Genomic DNA, 20,732 nt, shown 5'->3' on the forward strand with positions numbered 1-20,732 from the left:
GCGGCACCCTAAAGATTAATTAGACACTGATCTGATGTTATTCTCACAAGCATTTGATACCCACTTTAGGATTTGTTATTAATTTTTCTTTCCTCCTTTCTGTATGATATGACTGATTGACCAATTGATCTATATATTACTTAATTCTTGTGTTTATTCAATATGTAGTCACACTTCTTTTCATCACAATTACAAAGTACAACATAAATGGAACATAAAAAAAAAGTTTTCACAAAACAGTGTTTGTTCCGTGTTCAAACCATGATTCAATCTTTAACCTTGTGCTTTTGTTAGATATATTCTCTCTTTTTTACTAGAATACTTCTCTCACAAAGAAGTAGGGGCCTATTACTAAGTATACGTTTGTACCTGTTCATCTTGAGGTTCTGAATACAAGTAGTACATGTATTAATCTTTCCCCCTTTGTTCGATGCATGTAGGCCTATATCATATACAAGGGATTCTCACTATCCAAGACCTAAAAAAAAAAATGTCTACTACCTTGGTATTATTTTTCTCACTCTCAGGATACAAAAACAGAGATTCAAAGTGTTTAGACCTCTAAATAATCAACTTGTTGTATGAGGGGTTTGTTAAGTCCGACATCTTTTTCTGACAAGGTTCCACTGTATCTCGTTTGGTTGAATCCAAAACGACAAAAACCTCTGATATGTTATTCAAAATGCCATCACAGAATATTCTTTTTTATTCACGTGAATGCAAGTTTGGTTTACAAGTTTACATCAGAATACACAGTGGTCAAAGAAGAAAATTTTATAGTAACTGTAATAGAAAAAAAAAATGACTATGAGCCCGTGGCACTGTACGAGACTGTAAAGTTTTTATCGCAAGATGGCAGTCGTCTAGACACGACTATGATCGACTGTCGGCGTCTCCCTACTTTTTGGAGAGCGAGCATCTCAGCTCATCAATCACACACATGGCGTGTGTGTGAAATCGACGTGTAATAATACGTGTCGAAATTTCGTGTCTCATGCATGCACCAGCGCTGTGACGTGCATTGTAGCTCTACGATCGAGCAAACAGGAACGACCTTACGAAGTCTCTTTCGGAGGACAAAATGGAACTATCTTCGACACTTTCTCTGACGCTTTTTGTGTCATTAACCGTCGCATTAGGAATCTTGTGGATGTGTGATGCCACGGTTCAAGTTGAAAGGCCTCGTGGAGTCTCACTGAGTAGTAAGAACTTCGCTTTTTATCTTGGCCTTAAAGTCTAAGCCCCTACGAGTAGCTGCTCCCAGCAGCGTGTGGGTGCTCGCGTCCTCATTGTCGAGTACGAGATGCGGTCCCATTCATTGATGTCTATGTTTGTTTCTGTGCACGACCTACCTCTGTAACAGCTAGCGCGCTATGCGCTAGCTAGCTTTGCTAATGCTAGTACTAAGTAGTTAAAGTTACAAATGTACCTAGCCTACATGTAGGTCAAAACTGTCAATCATTCACTGTCATGATCATTCATTTACAGATTAGGAAAACCTGTTTGTTATAAAAATCATAAATCAAACAGAATCTTTAGATTTCTATCAAAAATTTTTCCTGTGTCAAATCAAAACATTGTCATTTTGTCTGTCTTTTGATTTCAATGTTCTGTTTATTCTGTTCTTTTTCTTTCCCTCTCTTACACTGTAGCTCTCTGACTCTACTTTTCTATACTCCAGATATTATGTACATGTACACAGTATCAATATGTTATGTTTTCATGGGGTCAGCGATTCACAAGGCTTATTGCTCTTCTCTGTTGACCCCCCCCCCCCCTCACATGAATTTATGGATGCATTGGTTTTGTTCTTCTTGTGAATATGTGTGTATTTCTCCGTATATTGTTGCTGTAGCTCCATTTTAGTTTTTTCATTGTATGAATTGTTTTTATGTCAAGTGGAATATAAACTTGAACTTAAAAAAAAAAAGAACTGAATATCCTCGATTAATAAGTCAATACCTCATCAATCAAGCATGCTCATGCACCACAAGCTCTCTTTCAACAACAAAAAAGTGAATCAAGAAATACATTTCACTATATTGAGGTACTACATTCATACACATGTCAAATATCTTAAGGCTAGGTTATGATAAGTAAAAAAAACAAAAAAAAAAACAAAAAAAAAACATATGTAATGGTTCCATGTTTCCATGCATGCCTCATATTAAATGCATGAGATTTGAGGGTGAGAAGTAGAGTACTGTGTCTACATGTAATAGTAATTACATTATAGTGTCATTGCTGATCATGTGTACTGACTGGTGCTAGATTATTATTAAAGTGAAAGGCAAAGCAAGATGGGTAACCATGGGGAAGTGAGTGACATACATTGTAGTTTGAAGAGTGCAATTTCAATTCCATCCACCCGATGTTTAGATATGCTGTACCGGTATAAATCGAAAAGACTGAAAACAAAAATCAAACAAGCAGGTAGTAATAGTCTCATCAAAACCAGACATAAGAAAGTTATGGATCGACTTTTATTTGCATATTCCACATGTCATCAAACAATGATATGAGTTGCAGTTACATACATTAATTTGTATTGTAAGTGAAAGCAGTGATGATGTCATGGCCTGCCTTAATACTTTACTTGTACACTGTGTACACTGTAAGTCTCCTGTTGACCAGCACACTGATTTACACAACTTTCATTTTGGGACTTCAATTAAGGATGAATTAATAGATTTGATTATACAAGTATATATGCAAAAATATATCCTTTGCAACTGCATCAACTTACAATGTATTGTTGCATTGTCATAACCAAAAATTAAGAAGAGCACTTAGGCATGGTAAAGGGCTCTTGTTGCTAGATAAGATAACAAAATAGTATTTTGATGTTGTATCTTTATGTAACTGCAAACCATACAACTGTATGGAGAGTTGTTATGCAGACAATGTTTTCTGGAACTATCTGATTTGTGTATTTGGGATTGTAGCCACGGCTCTGTGAAATAAATTTACAACGTTGAAAGAGTGTATAAGTGTACTAGTGTGACTACTACATGCATATTATGTCTGATATTGAAGAAACTTCCTCCATTCATGGGTTTAATATCTTTTACTTGTTCCTTATGGGAACCAGATACAACTCTATACAGGGTTCCCAAAATGTAGACAAGAGCATCTGCATTTATGGCCTAAATTCATGTTTAATTGTGTTGTGCTGACCAGGAAAATTACTTTGTTCAAAAAATTGAGTTCTTCTACTGTATCAATATTTGGTTGTTGTTTTTTTTTTCTGTATCCAAACTGCATACATACATATTTGTGTGATTAGCCTTTTCCAACAATGTGCTTGTTTTGCTAGCTTACAATTGTATTTTGCTACAAAACTTGTATGAAGACATTGTACAGTATGTAGCAATCAAGGCTCAGCTCACAAGATTTTTACTTTCGCTAACTCCATGCGGGTGGTCATATACAACAAAGAGTTTTTGAACTAAGTGCACAATCTCAAGTCTGATTGATATTCTGCATTGTTTGATGGCACTAACAGTTGACTACAGAAATAGGATACATGTACAACTTTGTAGGGCTTGACTGATTTTGCACTGGCGGATTGCCAACCTGTCCATTCTTTGTCTTTGGGCAAAAAAAAAATCCTGTTTAGGGCATGGAAGGTCCTTTGAGAATTGCAGGAGGAGCAGGTTAACACACTGGTAAAATGAAGTTGCACTGTAGTGAGGCAAGGCAACAACCACAAACTTACTCATTATGTCAGTAATGTGGCAGAAACATGATACGCTGAACACTTGCAATACATGCAGGCAGTTTTGATCACAATCTTTGTATAATTCTGATCATTCATATTCACAGCTTGTAGCCTTCTATAACTTACAAATTTGTAGATTGAGTTGCATGTAATGCCCCAGTCACATATCAACACGGATCCTCAAGGATCTTAATGATGAACTGGGGAGTTCCGGGATAGTTTCGACCTCGATGAGCGTCGACGAGCGTTGATATGACTGTATACACGACATCAACACGGCAGCTACACGGATAAGGCCGGAAGAGTGCGGCGTCTACACGGACCATCACGGCATCTACACAGATCAGCACGGCAGCTACACGGCAGCCACACGGACCATCCCGGATTGCTCTGCCAACACGGCAGTCCCCGGATGACGCCAGATGTTTTTGACCTCCAAAACTTGCCGTGTTGGCCTCCCGGCATCAACACGGATCTCTCCTCGGATCATCCCGGATCAGATCCGGGGTGGTCTGGGATGGTCTGGGGTGGTCCGGGATGTCTATGTGACTGGGGTATAAGCAAGAACTGGAGAATGATCAGATGCTTGAGGGAATTTAGCACTTATATTTTCTTGACATGTAAGAAAGATGCATCTTGCATAACTATCAGGCTTTTAGCATTGCCCTTAATTTTCTTCCCACAGATGAGCCACTATACAATAAAGATGCTCAGGGGGAGTGGTTTACCTGTCTGGATGGTTCCATGAAGATTCCCCGTTCCCAACTGAATGATGACTACTGCGACTGCCCAGATTATTCTGATGAGCCAGGTAAATTTTGTTGATGCTATGAATTCATAAGACGGGGATGCCAGTTTTAGGGCAAAAGCCTGAATTCAGACCCAGGTAGTATCGAAACCCAGGCCCCTTCATATGGAAAGTAGCTTCGTTTAGATGGATTTCAGGCACTCTCTTTCATTTTTACTGGCATCTCTGATAAGTCCAATATCCACTGATGCTGTTAATGAGAAGCTTGTCCATTTTTTACACAAATGATGACGCATTTTAAACCCAGAGTGTCATACAATGTAGCTGTCGGTAATGTGAATAGGTCCAAGTTTTCATTGTCAGAACAATGACTTGTAATCATGCTTCCAAAGCTTCTGAGGTGTTGTAACAAACACCTCTGTTTCACAGAGAGATTATCTGCACCCTTTCAGTGCTGTTTGTGCACACTGTCACTGCCTGCTATGATTGCCTTTCACAGAGCACTCAAGGACACCAGTCATTCTAATGCTTGAATTTAATTGTGACCCTGCATCACAAAACAAACAGAAAGTCGCCAGACATGAAATTTTAGTTAAGAGCATATTCTGCAAGAGCAGACTTTAACCTTCAAAATGATGTATAGCGCAAATCAAATGGACTCTCCTAACCTATCTAAATATTGGAAAGAAAGCACACACTCAGGAAAAGTGTGAACTGAGAAAAGAGGCTGTGAAGTGCAGTGTCTGTTCGAGCGCTTAATCTTTACCAAGCCATGCTGGCTGTGCGATGAATGGGACAAAAACAGGAAGTAAAATACTGGAGTAACAACAATGAAGAGATCATCAGATTAAACTGAAATTGAGCATGCCTTATTAACACATTCTGTCCACAATTAATGCCAAATTTCAAAGCAGTAACATTATCCTTTCAAAAGTTATTAGAGTTGAAAGTGAAGAGTGTGTACAATTTTTTTTTTTCAGAAATGAAGAGGGGACTCTAAAGACACACCTAATCACACTAATCTACCAAAAATGTTTGAGATAAACTGCTAAAAAACACTCTTTCCTGCCCATTGTATGATCCCAAATTTTAGCATAATGTAGAAGAAGACTTGCTCTTTCAGAAAATATGAAAAAGTCATGATCGGCTAGGTTGACCCATTTCACTTATTTTCAGTCTTTACTCAAAATTAGTGTGTGCGACTTTTTGTTCGTTTTGTGATGCACAGTCACAATTACAAACCCATAGTGTTTTTAGTATTTAATGGCAAATGCCCTTTCATCTACTCATATGCCTAGTATTTTGCTACATGTGCATGTAGGTGAACACAGGGCACCTCAAATTACTTCACTTACATTTAGGTGTGTATTATATACCATACTAGGCATCTTTAACACTTGTCCAAAGACATCCCAACTCTTAAAGGTTGAATTTTTAAGTTAGCATGAGTGGTCATCATGTCAAATGTTGCTTGTGTTGATGACAAAAAAAAAAATAAAATGGAAAAGCTATGAATGAAGTCTGTACTGCACAATGTAAAAAAAAAAAGAGAGAGAGAGAGAATACATTGTAGTTCTTCACTGCCCCATTAATACTTCATCATCATGAACTTGTTAACAAGTTTAAGTTTAGTATCATGTAGAGTAACGCATTGTTTGGAGCTACCTAGTACTGTGCAAACTAAAGTAATACATACAAGGTGTATGTCTCAAAGAAAATGGAAAGCAAAAATTTACAGAGACTCCAACTCTCCCTCTTTCAACGGGAGATCTCCCGCCGAAAGCCCATTTTTGCAAAATCTCCTGTTCTCCTGCTTCAGATTTAATTTCTCCCGCTTGAAATGATTTCTTACTTTATGTCATCGTACAATTTCTGTATGTTGAAAAATAAGCCTTTATAGATAGCATGAAATAACATCTAGAGCTGGACCCCGGCAACAAGGAACTTCGCGCTTCGAGCACATCAAGTTGGAGTCTCCCGTTTGCTAGGGGTTTCAGGCAGGAGAATCTCCAAATCATCAGGTGCTTGGGGTTGGAGTCTCTGAATTTACCAATGGATTACTGTAAAACCAGAAATTTTCGTGGGCATCTTAATTTCGGGTATTTCGTGAGAGCTAAGTTTTGCAAAATTAAAATGCATGCGAAAGTTCTTGTGTACAACTACACCATATGCACTGCATACCAGTGGCAATTCACGAAAATTTCCTGCCACAAAAATGTCTTGCTTTACAGTTTGTGAATTCATTGTAAGCAATGCCATGAAGCATCAGGACATATATTATGTGTTCACTTCTTGTTTTTCATTTCAGAGTATTGACACTACCCTTATGGGCCTTAGCAGTTGCAAAATATGGAGAAAAGAAAATAATTTCTAAAGTGGTTGCTCTAGCAAATTTATGATGTTCTTCCATATGGCGACATTGTCAGATCTGATAGCAAATGCAGTATTTCCATATATAGTAAGTTTATATGAATGTGAGACTGACATAGTAAATTGAATTTTTAAATCATCAACAGGTACTTCTGCTTGCCCAGATGGCAGATTCCATTGTAACAACCGTGGCTACAAACCAATGTACATTCCTTCATCGCGGGTCAATGACGGCATTTGTGGTAAAGCAGCAATTACAAGTGTAGATGATGTTGGATTGTTCTTGTGTATATATTTGAATTGTATATGGATGAAGAAGAATTATTGATTTGAATTTAAAAAGCATTTTAAAATGGCTGTACTTTGTACATTATAGTTGCATTAAAATGATAAGTGCCTACACTCCATATTGCATATTTAAAGTTTATTTGTCAGGTTTTGTTTTTGTTTGTTTGTTGTTGTTTTTGATGGTGTAACATATAATGTGCACTGATAAAAATTGAAACAGAAATGTCATGTATCTGTTTTGGAGTCTTAATATTCTGTGATGCACTGGAGAAGACCATTGGCTGGATATCAATGAAATTTATGAATGAGGCATTGCTTTCGTTGGCTCATTTAGAATAAATTCCAGCCCATGGACAGTTTGACCTACACTGTATTTGAAGCAAAATGACAAAATTGCAGTATGCACTGGTTTAGACTTAGTATTGCGGTGCCAATGTTAAATTTTGTCACTATTTTTCCCCCAGAGATGTTTTTGGTATAATGTGATAAGAGTATTGCATGTTCTCATCAGATGCTAAGTTCTGTCAGTGCCCAAATATTTGAGAAAAATGAAAATTTATGAATTTCTGTGTGCAAACCAAATGGAGAGCTGCTCAACAATTATGTCACAGAGTTGCCAATTTGCCTTACTCTCTAAACTTTACCAGTTTATAACTTTCTTTTGTGTGTGATTTTGTTTTTTCCCAAAGTTTCACAGAGTCTACTTCTCTGATTCTTCTGTGATCATACAAAGGAACATAATAATCAGGATGGATTTTTCCCTTTAAACCATTTCTCTAGATTGCTGCGATGCCTCGGATGAGTATGAAGGGCCCGGAGCTGGGCGATGCATCAACAACTGCAAGGAGCTGGGGAAGAAAGATCTTGAAGAGAGGCGGCAACAGATCCTCCTCTCCAACCAGGGCTTTGAAATCCGGCAGGAGTACATCAAGGCGGGCCAGGCCAAGAAGGCAGAGAGAGAGGTACATTACTTAAAGGGAATCTCTCCCCTAGAATTTTAATTTGAGAGGTGTGAGAGCATGTAATAAGAACTCTATAGAGAAAATTATAGAGAAAATTATATCCCATCACAAAAAATGTCCCAAACTGTGAAATATTAATTCTAATAAATCAGCACGCACTAGTGCGCGCTGCAATAGTAGCCAGATCTGAAAATAGTAGCCGCGTGTAGACCATTGGTGTGTGCACGTTTCCTTCGTTCGCCTCCATCTGCACACAGCTATATCGAATACTGTCTATCGGTATCGCCTCATCGAGCCATATGCATCCGCATGAGTAGAGGCTGCCGCTGCTGCCTGGTCAATAGCCCGGTGCGGCACAGTAGCACCAACCTAGCTGCGTGCGTGGACATTTGTGTGCGTTTGCGTGTTTTGAGAGTATCGTAGTACTCTGATCGTACAGAAAATTATTGAACTACGCAATCGAATGCAGTCGATAAGACCAGAAGACTACTCTTAGATCAAGGCGCATGTAATTTTTGGCATTTTAGAGATTGCTCCATGTCTCTTTGTATATTGCTATATCTGTGTATGTGAGTAACGTTGCACTCTTATATTTCATAGGGATAGCACCAGTACAATAACCTACAATGTCAGAAAACTAAATGTCTGTGTACAGTATACACTTTAAAGCTCCAGTAGCGTGGGAAAAGATGGGTGGTCTGATCGATTTCACAGCCCAATAGGGGTATTCGAAAACCGCAAATGGCGCCCATCAGCCACATGTCAGTAAATATTGCAATGAAGCACACACTCATAGGTAACGGTTAACTCCAGTAGAGATTCTTCGGCTATGAGTGTACTCACATAGAGATCAGTGATAAAAACTATGCATAAGTCATTACGGGAATTTTTGAATATATCTGAACTGGGCCAACCTTCACATTCCATGAATCCCCACGGTATGTGACCTTGCAGTGAGCGGATCAAGTCGGACCCATTATGTACCCAGCCACTTGCCTTAACTTGCAGAGCTTTTCCATCAACATTCAGTAATCATTCCAAACGTGTTGTACTTGTACGATTAGCAAGCCCATTCAGGTGTAGCAATGTGCCTCAGTCCAACAGGAAGGCCATGGTGATGCAGTAGGGATTAGGGGGACTAGGTAATGTCTGATCACTGATAATTACCTGGTAGTTTCCAGACATTTGTGCCAATCGATGGAGAAACCACTCCAGCATGCTTCTTGTAGAAGTCAACCATGCACCCAGTACTACTAGCCATGCATCCAGTATTTACCGTTACATGACAAATTTACTGGATGCTTGGTTAGCTAGCAAATGGGCATCTCGTACTAAATGCGCAAACGCTTGCTTAGTGTGCATTTTCTTATTGTGGTTTTCCAATTGTTTCTGTCATCTTCACTATTTGATTGCTCTTGTATATTTCATTAGGAATCTCTGAAAAAGTTGCAAGCTGAACGTGATGAATCCAGTGCCATAGTGGATACCAAACAAAGTAAGTTTTACACTTCAAAATCAGTTCATGTGAGCTCATTTTTACACCATACACGACAAAAAGTTTGTGTCTTCAAACTCTAAATTGTCCATACCTAGAATTGAAACATATTATTAAGAATGTCAAAGCCATGAGAATGTCACATCTCGCAAGAAATTTATTATCAATGATAAAGTTATGAAATTTTTAATGATTGTCAATGCTGCTTGCAAGTTTTGTTTTTCTTGTTTTTGCATTGATGTTAATTTGTTCGAAAGGGACTGTCAAGTAACTTGGTGTCAGTATGAACACACCCCTTTCCTGTAGATTTGTGGCAAATATGCATAAATTGGATATGATAACTTTTGTGGAGAATACATCACACATGTCATGTGTCTCATATGCAGTTAAAATATTTAAGATGAATAAAGAATCTACTTCTTCAGTCATCACTATGGCTTGACTTCCTCAAAACCCCATTCAGAATTAAAAGAAGCAGCCGAAACTCCGGAGACCGAGGCGAAGGATAGGCACCAAAAGGCGTGGGAAGCAGAGGTGGCAGCCAAGAAGGCTGCTGAAGAGAAGGAAAGGGCCAGCCAGGCCTTCAAGGAACTGGACGTCAACTCAGATGGCCAGTAAGTGAAGAGATATTGCCCTTATGTTGTCAGACATCATGTGTTTCCTAAAAGGCTGTTTGCACTTAAAAATAGATTATATTTCAGTGGTGTTTTGAAGAACTTATAATGAGTCCTCGTTGACAATTCAAAAATTACTACTGCCATTTTGGTAGAACTTGATTAGTGCAACTGATTGACAAATTGCCCTATATCGATGTAAATAAGCACTGAATTGATATGTGTTTTAGTAGTAACCATGTCAAAAGAATCTTGGGCATGCATACTTGAGCAGGATGCGAACCTACAACCTTCTGATGACTGGACAGGCATCTTATCCACTGGACTACCTAGCCACCACCCGACAACCAGTGCTGGTGCTACAATGTAGCATGCAGTGGGTGCTGCGTAATTATTCAATTATTGACATTCTTCCGCGGAATTGTTTCTATTGCAACTGATCAACAAATTACCCCACATTGATATAAATAATCACTGATTTGATGAGTGCTTTAGAAGTAGCCATGACAAAAGAAATCATGGAGAAATATTTTATTCCTACTTGAAGAATTTGATTTCGTTGAACTCTGAATGCCCATACAATGATTAGAGCCAGACCTTTCGGTTCAAGTTGAAATAGATTGCATGGTAAGAGGTAATCTAGTGCTCTCACAGACTTAGTTGTCTGTGGCAAATAATCAGGATTATCCAAAATGACCCCAATCCTGCAAGGGGCTTACACATCCAATATGAGATGAGTCAGTAAAGGAATTATATAAACGTGATTCAAATCCTGAATATTGTTTATTTCTGTGTGGATGTGTGTTGGTGGTCATACTAGATTAAGTCAGTACCTTTGAGTGGTAAAATTAGGGTCTGGTCAGTCATGCTTCTTGCTCTTCAGTGTTTCATTATGAAAAGTTACTTCTTCGAATGCAGTTAATAAGAAAGCTGTTATTTTTTGCATACAGACATTTTCGAGATTGAGGTCACAGACATTTTTACGATACGTTGTCTTCATGATTAAACACCAAGGCTATCGTAAGTGCCCAAGTGCCAGTCCGCTCACTCTGCCACTTTATACAATCAAGATCAGGTTGTGATATCTCTGTGTGTTGTTTTCGCCTGCGGCCCAGCGGTGATTTGCAAAATTTGTGAATAGAAAATTCCTGGCGAAAATAACAGCTTTTACAGTATTCAGCCATTCTTGAGACAACTGCCTTTGAAGTGACACATCCTGTCTTGCCGTTTGTCAGGATTTCACTCAGCGAGATTCAAAGCCGAAAGGAGTTTGACGAAAACGACAGCGGTGATGTCAACGAAGAAGAGGCAAAGGTGAGAGTATTTGGCAAAATCAGTGGAAAGAACAAAAGATGAGGTTATCTTCTCAACTGACTAAATATCTGTAAAAAAAAAAAGAAGATATTTTTCTGGTCCAACGTTTTCACCTTGGCCCATTTATCTGTAAGATGGCTCTTTTTTTTGTACAATCTCAGGCCCTCTTGTACATTTTAGGTAGCATCCCTGATCATAGAGTGAAATTATCTTATAAAATGCTGCAAATTATACAGCATGGCAAATTAAGAAAGAATCATGTCAATATGTATCTATAGTGTCCGCACAAGAGAACACAAACAATGAAAGTTGTTTCCTGTAATACCTTGCAAGCATTGTACTTAATGTATGTATCTTCAATATTTTCTAGAATACACTGGGAGGCTCAACTGCTGTGGATGAGGCTGCATTCACTGAAAATGTTTGGAACAACATCAAAGATAGATTTAAATCTGCCAGTCAGGTAAGGTGGTGTCAAAAGTCCCAGCCATTGAAACATTTCGCTGTCAGTATCATCTAAATTATAATTTTGTGCTATATTTTCAGGTATATTACAGAGACAACAAGTTGGAACTACTGCTTGTGCATCTGTGGGGTAGAAATTGGAATGATTTGAAAAATCTAGAAATGTGTCAAGACCTTGTACTTTCCAAATGAGACTTACAACATGAACATATGAATGGCATAAGAGTTTTAAATGTATTTATCTATTGATGACACACATACAGGATCTTTCGGGGGAAAATAGTTGATCCTGGCTGATTCTTTTAATCCTCCCCCTTCGTGATATTATCACCTCTGACACAAAAATGGTAAGATTATAAAACCAAGATTGAACACTAACCATGTATGTATGTACGGTACTTAGTTTTAAAGGGATGGTATAGTATTGGTGGAGATGAGGATTGGGCTTTAACTTTTTGCGAGATACCAAGAAACCACTAATGAAATATTAATAGTACAGAGCTTACCATTCTAAGAGGAATTGAAAGTTTATTTGATGAAAATCTATTTTGGAATGGCTGAGACATCCAAAAATAAAGTAAAACAAAGCGATTGTAATAACAGATGGCTCCCACCTTTTATTAGAAACGCTCTGTTTTGGATATGTCAGCCATTTCAAAACCAATTTTCATCAAATAAACATCGAATTCCCCTGGGAATTACATGTTTTTTAACACTTGGTAAGAGGTTTCTCATTATCTCACAAAAAAAAAAAATGTTAGAAACCTGAAATTAGGTCTCAAACAAAACTATACAATCCCTTTAACGAAGTACTTTGGCTATTGTTTTCACATTGAACAGGAATGTCAGGGATGATATTTGTCAACAAGGTTGGTTTTTGTGTTTACTCTTTGCAGTTGGCAGCAGAACAAGCTGAGGGAGTTCAAAGGTCAGAGACTACTGGTGAGTTCAACGACCTGGTCCTGGATATTTATAAATGGACTTTGGACGAAATTTTCATTTGTTTCGTGGTATTTAAAAAGGCACATGTAATAAGTTTTTTGAGGTGATCCCTTGCATGATCTGGATCTGGGATATTTTCTAGAGTGTATGCACAGTTCTTGATGGAGGTGTGTGTTCTTTGAGTGCTTACATGTATGGTTCCATGTGCAATCATCCAGGAAGGGGGGGGGTGCAGGCTTCAAATAAAGACATATGATTCAGAACATGAACATCATCTAACATTAGACTTTGACCACGATAACATACTTCATTAAAATTTGTGTATATCATTTTCCATTATCTATAACAAGAGGACAGGACAAAAGAACACAATGCAGTGTGGTTTTGGAAACATAGGATGATATAAAACCTGTGTCGTGTGAATGTCATCTCAACTTTGTTTCATCTGGGGTGTAAGCTTCAAATGAAAGTAGGCTCATCACAAATGAAGGTGTATGATTCATCACATAAATGTCGTGTAACATATGATTTCATGAAAAATAGTCCATATCACTTGCCCATCTGTGAGAAAAAGAGCAAATGTCAAGCAGACGCGATAATGTGTGGTGTTAAAACAGATTGTGATATGAAACTTGTATCATCCGTCCACCCTTGGCTCCTGTTTCTCGTAGATGAACCTGCTGCATTCGACACATTCGCCGACGAGGACGACGAAGACGACATCGACGAGTATGATGAGGAGGAAGAGGACGAGTGGGCAGATGAGGATGACGATGACCGCGATGACCTCTTAGAGCACGACGTGGACGAGGATGCGGAGGAGGAGATGAGGAAACTGAGCAGGGAGCGACGGTTAGACCGACTGGCCAAGAGACGAGAGGAGAGGGAAAAGAGAAAGGCCACGGAGGACAAGATGCCCGAATACGACGAGGAAACCAAGGCTCTGATTGCGAGTGAGTTTGATAGAAAACTCTCAGCTCTCCTTTTGTAACGGTGACCCAATGCTGTCAAATTAGGCCGGTTACCAAGATTTATTTCCACTTTGCTGACTGGTATATCACTATCTTTACTTTGTCCTGCTGCGACTAGTTCTATCAGAAAATACTCTTGTTTCATGGCACGGCTGTAGAACCTAAGGGGTCGGTTCAAACATGAGATGTTTTGTGTGTCCTGCTACTTTGTCCAATGCTTGATCAGCAGCTTTTTCCTTTAAAGACGAATTCCGTCTTCTCCACTTTTGGCATTTCGAATCATGATAATTCAGAAAATACATAAAACATCTGACAGCCTAGCGAAATAAAAGTTGATTGGTGGCAATGGTGTGTTGCATCAGCATAACGAGTATGTTGGTGTACTGTCCCCACATCTTTTGAACAAATGGCCTCACTCAACACACCTGCCATTTAATGTCGAGTCAAATTCAGAATCGATGTATTTAGAAGAAGTAGGCCAGACAGAGTTGTTTCAAAAATGCAATATTTGTCTTGTGCTGCTGAGAGGCTATAACCAAAGATGAAATCCTGTGTGTATAATTGTGGGATATGAAGCAAACTTAAAGGACAAGTTCACCTTTATAAACATAAGGATTGAGAGAATGTAGCAATATTAGTAGAACACATCATTGAAAGTTTGAGGAAAATCAGACAATCCGTTCAAAAGTTATGAATTTTTGAAGTTTTTGTGCAGTACCCGCTGGATGAGAAGACTACTGCAATGTATGAATAACTTAGATGTCACATGCGTACAACAATATAAGGAAAATATAAAGAGAATTTCACAAAATTCCATCTTTTGAAAAAAGTACACATTCCCCTGACTCGTTACCGACAAATGTTATGGGTAATATTATTCCCCCTGCCTTTAGAAAGAGGCAAGTCAAGTGCACTTTTATTATGCGAAAAAAGTGAAAATATGTTGAATTTTCTTTTACATTTTCTTTATACTGTTGTACGCATATGACTCACAAGCTGTAGTAGTCTCCTCATCCAGCGGTTCCATCACAAAAATTTAAAAAAATCATAACTTTTGCATCGATTGTCCAATTTTCCTCAAACTTTCACTGATGTGCTCTACTAATATTGTTGCATTTTCTCAATCCTTATGTTTATGAAGGTGAACTTGTCCTTTAAGAAACACCAGCTAAAAATATTGTGCCATTAGTGAACTGTAGATGTGAGGAAAAAAAATTGAGGATATTTTATAGAAACAGTACACCATATATTTCACAAGGGTTTAATTTTTTGCAAATTTCCCAAGTCAGTTGCTATTTTCAAATTAAACAACACGCAATAATTTAAACTCTGATCCTGGCATGAATGTGACTTAAGAGCATACATTTATCCGTTCATGACATATACTCCATGATCGCGTATTGAACAACTCATGAAATTGCCTGGAAGTCGCGATTTGAACAAAAAAAAAATACATGTTCAATATATGACGTATACAGTAATCCCATGTACACTGTACTTGTCATTCTCATCATCGCAGCTGCTGATGAGGCGAGGAAGGAGTATGACGACGCCAACGACAAACTCAAGAACATCGACAGGAGCATCAGCGACATTGAGAAGCAGCTCAGGGTCGACCTCGGACCAGAGCAGGAATTCCAGGAGATGCAGGGAAAATGTTTTGAGTTCACAGATAGAGAGTAAGAGACAGCTGTAACTCATTCCTTTCAGTGACTGTTCTCATGTACTGTATACACTGACATTTTCGCAGTTGTTATTTTCATGAATTTCGCAAATAGGCTCTCGAATACCAAAGCGACAATGAGCAAAAATGTTGACAAAAACAAAAACAAAAATTTGCATCACACATAACACTGGCCATGGCAAGTCTAGTCTGGCCCTGGCATATATGTTCTTGTTGAAGTTGAATGCTACTTGCTATCGGGCCCCCTGATTAAAGGGGAAATCCAGTCCCAAAATAAGTTAGTCTGATAAAAAAGAGTAAAATCATATGAATTCAATGGTAGAAATTTGACTGAAATCATAAGAAAAATAGGGAAGTTATGAAATTTTGAAGTTTTGATAATGTCTGCAAAACAGTTCTTGTACATTGGATATGAATATGCAAATGAGTGAGCTGACCATATCGTAACCTCACAATTTTCCATTGATCGTGTACAAAAAATGGCAAAAATTCAATGTATCTGTCATTGAAGTCTTAAACATGATGTTATTCCTGGTTGAATAACTTCAGAATAGTGATCAGTTAGATATACCAGGATTTGAGCCTCGGGCATGATTGCGTTTGAATGAAAAACTGGAAATTTCAAAATTTTATGTGCAAACTATATGGCAAGTTGTGAGGGGATGACATGCTCGCTTTGCCATTTGCATATTCATATCCCCTGTACAAGAACAGGGCCCTGTTTCATAAAGCTGTTCGTAAAGTTACGAACAACTTACGAGCGACTGGTGATCAGTTCTGATGTGCTATACTTTTCCATAATTCAGCACAAGAACTGATCACCAGTCACTCGTAAGTCGTTCGTAACTTACGAGCAGCTTTATGAAACACCCCCCTGTTTTGCAGAAATTCGCGAAACTTCAAAATGTCGTAACTTCCTTATTTTTCATCCAATTTCAGTCACATTTTTACTGCTGAACTTGTAAGATTTTACTCTTTTTTTATCAGACTAACTTATATTTGGAATGGATTTCCCCCTTAAATCTTTGAAACACTAATACTTTTTTTTTTCTGAGAGATTTGATCTCCTTTCAAGCAGTGTTATAGTTAATGGTCTGTTTAAGAAATAACATGTTCTTCTTAGCATTTTTGATTATGTTATATTCTCTTTGTGTGTATGTGCAATTATTATAATGAGACCACAAAGCGTCACCAAAAAACAACAACAACACACACACACCAAAGAATGTCTAATCAGCTGTCATTCACAACTACATATCTGTATTGTGCAAATACCAGCATGTACAGTATTCATCCATTCATATGTCTGCCACTTTTTGCCTTGTTGACACATTTTGCTGGCTATTTACTTGTCACCTGGGATGAACCCACAAGTGGTCAGCATCATTTGCCAATCTTCTGGGATGTGTGAGAGAAGTTAAGTGGGACCCTTTATGTGTGTGAGTTGGGTCCTTCTCACACAAGCTGGACCTCCATTTGTATCCTATGGAGAGACAGGGTGGTTAATTTCTTTACTGGAGGGGGTAGAATGGTCACACACAACACTGCTCAGCTGGGGTTGAGACAGATCCGTTTGACTCCAAGGCATGGTAAGACTACAACAGTCATTTTTTCAGTCATTCATGCCTGTAAAGATAATCATTTTATGTGCCCTCTCTCCCTTTGTCTGCAATGCAGGTATGTTTACAAACTTTGTCCATTTGAAAAATCTTCACAAAAGCCGAAGCATGGAGGATCAGAAACATCACTTGGGTGAGTTTATGTGGTCATTTTTTTAGTGGTTGTTGTTGAAGTAAATAACTGGGAATATGGCATAAATTAATATAGTAAAGATATTTATCAACTTTACTAGGTGTAGCATGGCTAAGCCTGTACATACTAAATACACATTGCAAACATTGCACTGCAGTGGCCAGAATTCAGCAAGGTAGTTAGTCTTTTATTAGTATTTTCATACAATAGTGGAAGGAGAGGAAGTCGGTGTTATATCTATGCAGCTATTATGCACTTTGTGCTAGAAGTAACGCTAGTGTCTGATGGATGTTTTGCCTTGGACAACGATCAAGATCACAATTTGAATAAGGCGTGGAATCATGTTTGAAATTTGACCAAATTGGCAAATGGTTAACAGTGATTGATGTTCTTGTGTGGCATTTAATCTCCATGAAAAGACCTCACATTTTACTTTTGGAACATGGGTGCTTGGAGGTTCCTCAGAATCTCCACCCCACAAGCCCAGAGGGGTCTTTTTCATACCAGTTGGCCTTGAGATTGGCTAGCTCCAATTTCGGTTTCAAGGAACTTGTGCCCATCTGCCCTTTTCAGAACAGCAACCCTCTTAGTTTAGATAACGCTTTATACAGACTCTGAACAGTTTGTTTGTTTGTTTGTATGTATGTTAGTTATATTTGTTTGTTTTGTGTGTTTGTTTGTTTTTATTACATATTGACATGGCTAAGGACAAGAGAATAACAAGAACACAGTAGACACTAACCCAAATCATTGTGAATATGTCTAATAAATAGCTGTGCTTCTTTAAAATTCTTGATATTCTTTGATGCTGAAGGGGTCTGCCAATTAAGGTGATGAAAGGGATACATTTACTGCAAAAGTTTTTCAGCCTGAACATGACTGATTCAACTGTTGTACTAGATAACAATTTCTAACAGCGTTGACCGTAAGGGCAAATTCTTTCATGATTATACTAGTATTGCTTGTCAACACACAACTAGATTGTGTACTTCTACTCTTTTATTTTTAAAAATCATTGGTAAATTTTCTTTCAGTACCTGGAACCAGTGGGAGGGTCCAGCAGACAATAAGTACTCCGTCATGATGTATACCAGAGGACAAAAGTGCTGGAATGGTCCAGACAGGTCAACAAAGGTAATGTTTGCAATGAAAATAGTCCTGCTGTCTTTTCACTGTACTTGTTTTTTTAATGAAAAATGAGTTAAGAAAATGGGATTGCAACTGGATTGGAAACCAAGTTCTCCAGATTCTTAGACCAGGGGCCTGTTTCATAAAGAATTGAGCAAAAGTTGCAATCAATTGCAAATTGCATTTCAAACACAACTTTGCGGTTGATCACAAGTAACGCTCTATCTACTGAAAGTTACACTTGACTTTTCTTGAAATCAACCGTAAGTGTTTTTATGAAACAGGACTTACCCTCAGTATTGAACTTATGCTCGATTCAACAAGTTACGCTCAATAAATGGAACGTAAGATCAATCGCAACTCTTTATGAAACAGGCCCCGGTGCTCTTATCAAGTGAGCTGTGGAAAGCCCTAGTACGGTGCTCATCCCACAGACCCATTAATTCTCAATATTTGTACGGTCGGAAGCTTGCATAGACCCGACATAAACCTGAAGAATAGTAATGAACTTCGAGATAAATGCTAGAAATTACCGAATCCAAAGTGATGCAGCTTTTTGAATATGTAATGAATGCAGGCAAAGGAAAATAACCAGAAATATATGTAATATGGATGATAAATGAGTAAAGAAGATGGTCAAAGAATATGGGATCTTGCCCCCCCCCCCACTTTTTTTTTTTTTTTTGGCATTATACATAGGAATACATAGGGTCCAACCACTTACCACTTTACCTCGGAAGTGGCACCAGGAAAAAAAATATATAGTTAAGCTTGTTTTGTTTTGCTTTTTTTTTCTTGTTAGCTGATGAAACCCCGAAGTGGCACCAGAAATATTAACTGCCCCCCCCCCCCACTTTCAAAAAGGTGGCGCCAGCTGTGACTAGCAGTGGAGTCCAGTCTTCATTATTTAGTAGATGCAGATTATGAAAGATATCACTCATCTAAGCTCACTGCCTTTCATATTTATTTCCCTTCTCTCCCCGTAGGTGCTCTTAAAATGTGGCATTGAAAACAAAATCACGTCAGCCAGTGAACCGGATCGCTGCGTTTACCAGTTTGAATTGATCACCCCAGCGTTGTGCACGTATAAATATGACATCAACACGGGCGAAGCCGATACTCATGACGAGCTATGATGACAGGGTGTTTCCGTGGTAACTGTAAGTGAGTCTTATCTAGGGTAAATAGTATATGGCATCCCAACGGCTGAAGTCAGCGTCAGATTTTCACTAGTGAAGATAGGAGATGGAAAAACCGCAGATGCTATCATGGCATGAAATTCATTCTTTCGTCCAGTTTCCTTTTCAGATGATACTGTTTTTCGAGACCGATTGGCTGGGAACTTCCAAGAGCAGTGAACAATCATAAACTTAAATAACTCTTAGTGAACTGTGATTGCCAATGATCGCACATTAGTCACAAAGTTTGCTCTTATTTAACTACCTCTATTTTTAAGGAATGCTAACCATAACATACATGTATTCAGATAAATTCAGGACGCCTAAATTTGCCACACTTCTGGGCACCATTTCATGAAGCTGTTAGCCTTAGGTAAGGTTTCATAAAAGTTGTTAGCCCTGACAAGTTGTCAGTCTCTGACAATTTCAGTAAAAGCCTTAGTTTTGATTGGCTGAGAAGCTCTGGTCACAGACTGATTCTATGGTAATTGTCTGAGACTGACAACTTGTTACGGCAGACAACTTTCATGAAATGGCGCCTCGGCTGTGATGTGATGGGAGAATTTTAGGAGTTAATGTGAAATCAGACCAGAATGTGAAACAGCAGCCTATTATGATGTCAACCAAAAGCAGTGGAATTCATCAGGGAGCTAGGTATATGCAGAACATACAGTGGAGCAAAAGGATATTATGTATCATGCAGGAAAAAAACAACAGGAGGATTGATTGATTATCAATAGGTCTCAAGCAAAAAAAAATTAAAAAAATTAAAAAAATTAAAAAAATAAAAAAAAATATTTAAAAAAAGGCAGGATACTTGCCTATAGAATCACTGAAACCAAGCTACATGTATAGAGTGCCGAAGTAATGATGTCATCGATGCAGTCTTCTGTTAAAACTTAGTGCTGGTTCCACACAAAATACCCTCACATGAGGCTTCGGGCAGTGGGTTGCAACCGGGTACAAGCATGGTGAGCAACTGATGTCCGATGACTACTCAGACCACTGAGTGAAATGGAATGATCAGAAAATGTGGCCTTTGAAGGGAAATGATCTTTGTTTCACAGGTCGGATTGTGAGTATTTCTATGGAAAATCTAT

The 20,732-nt window shown here is 38.4% G+C and overlaps 1 protein-coding gene across 1 annotated transcript; it reads left to right on the top strand.

Moving 5' to 3' along the window:
- The first annotated feature begins 1,045 nt into the window (after window positions 1-1,045).
- Window positions 1,046-20,343, top strand: LOC139743508 (glucosidase 2 subunit beta-like). Its single transcript, XM_071653988.1, has 14 exons — window positions 1,046-1,202; window positions 4,407-4,532; window positions 6,986-7,081; window positions 7,908-8,089; window positions 9,521-9,584; window positions 10,048-10,198; window positions 11,434-11,512; window positions 11,883-11,975; window positions 12,874-12,919; window positions 13,591-13,872; window positions 15,410-15,569; window positions 17,252-17,326; window positions 18,361-18,460; window positions 19,441-20,343. Exons 1-14 carry the CDS (start codon window positions 1,082-1,084, stop codon window positions 19,588-19,590), a joined length of 1,725 nt encoding a protein of 574 aa, XP_071510089.1. The 5' UTR covers window positions 1,046-1,081; the 3' UTR covers window positions 19,591-20,343.
- The last annotated feature ends 389 nt before the right edge of the window (window positions 20,344-20,732 follow it).

The sequence above is a fragment of the Diadema antillarum genome, unplaced genomic scaffold, assembly GCF_040938485.1.
Source record: "Diadema antillarum isolate AM-2024a unplaced genomic scaffold, OU_Dant_1.0 seq00001089_RagTag, whole genome shotgun sequence".
Lineage (NCBI taxonomy): Eukaryota > Metazoa > Echinodermata > Echinoidea > Diadematoida > Diadematidae > Diadema > Diadema antillarum.

Coding starts and splice junctions, on each gene's coding strand:
- LOC139743508 (XM_071653988.1), top strand. CDS start 1,082: ATGGAACTATCTTCGACACTTTCTCTGACGCTTTTTGTGTCATTAACC. Junction 9,585..10,047: donor CATAGTGGATACCAAACAAA/GTAAGTTTTACA, acceptor AACCCCATTCAG/AATTAAAAGAAGCAGCCGAA. Junction 15,570..17,251: donor TTTGAGTTCACAGATAGAGA/GTAAGAGACAGC, acceptor TCTGCAATGCAG/GTATGTTTACAAACTTTGTC.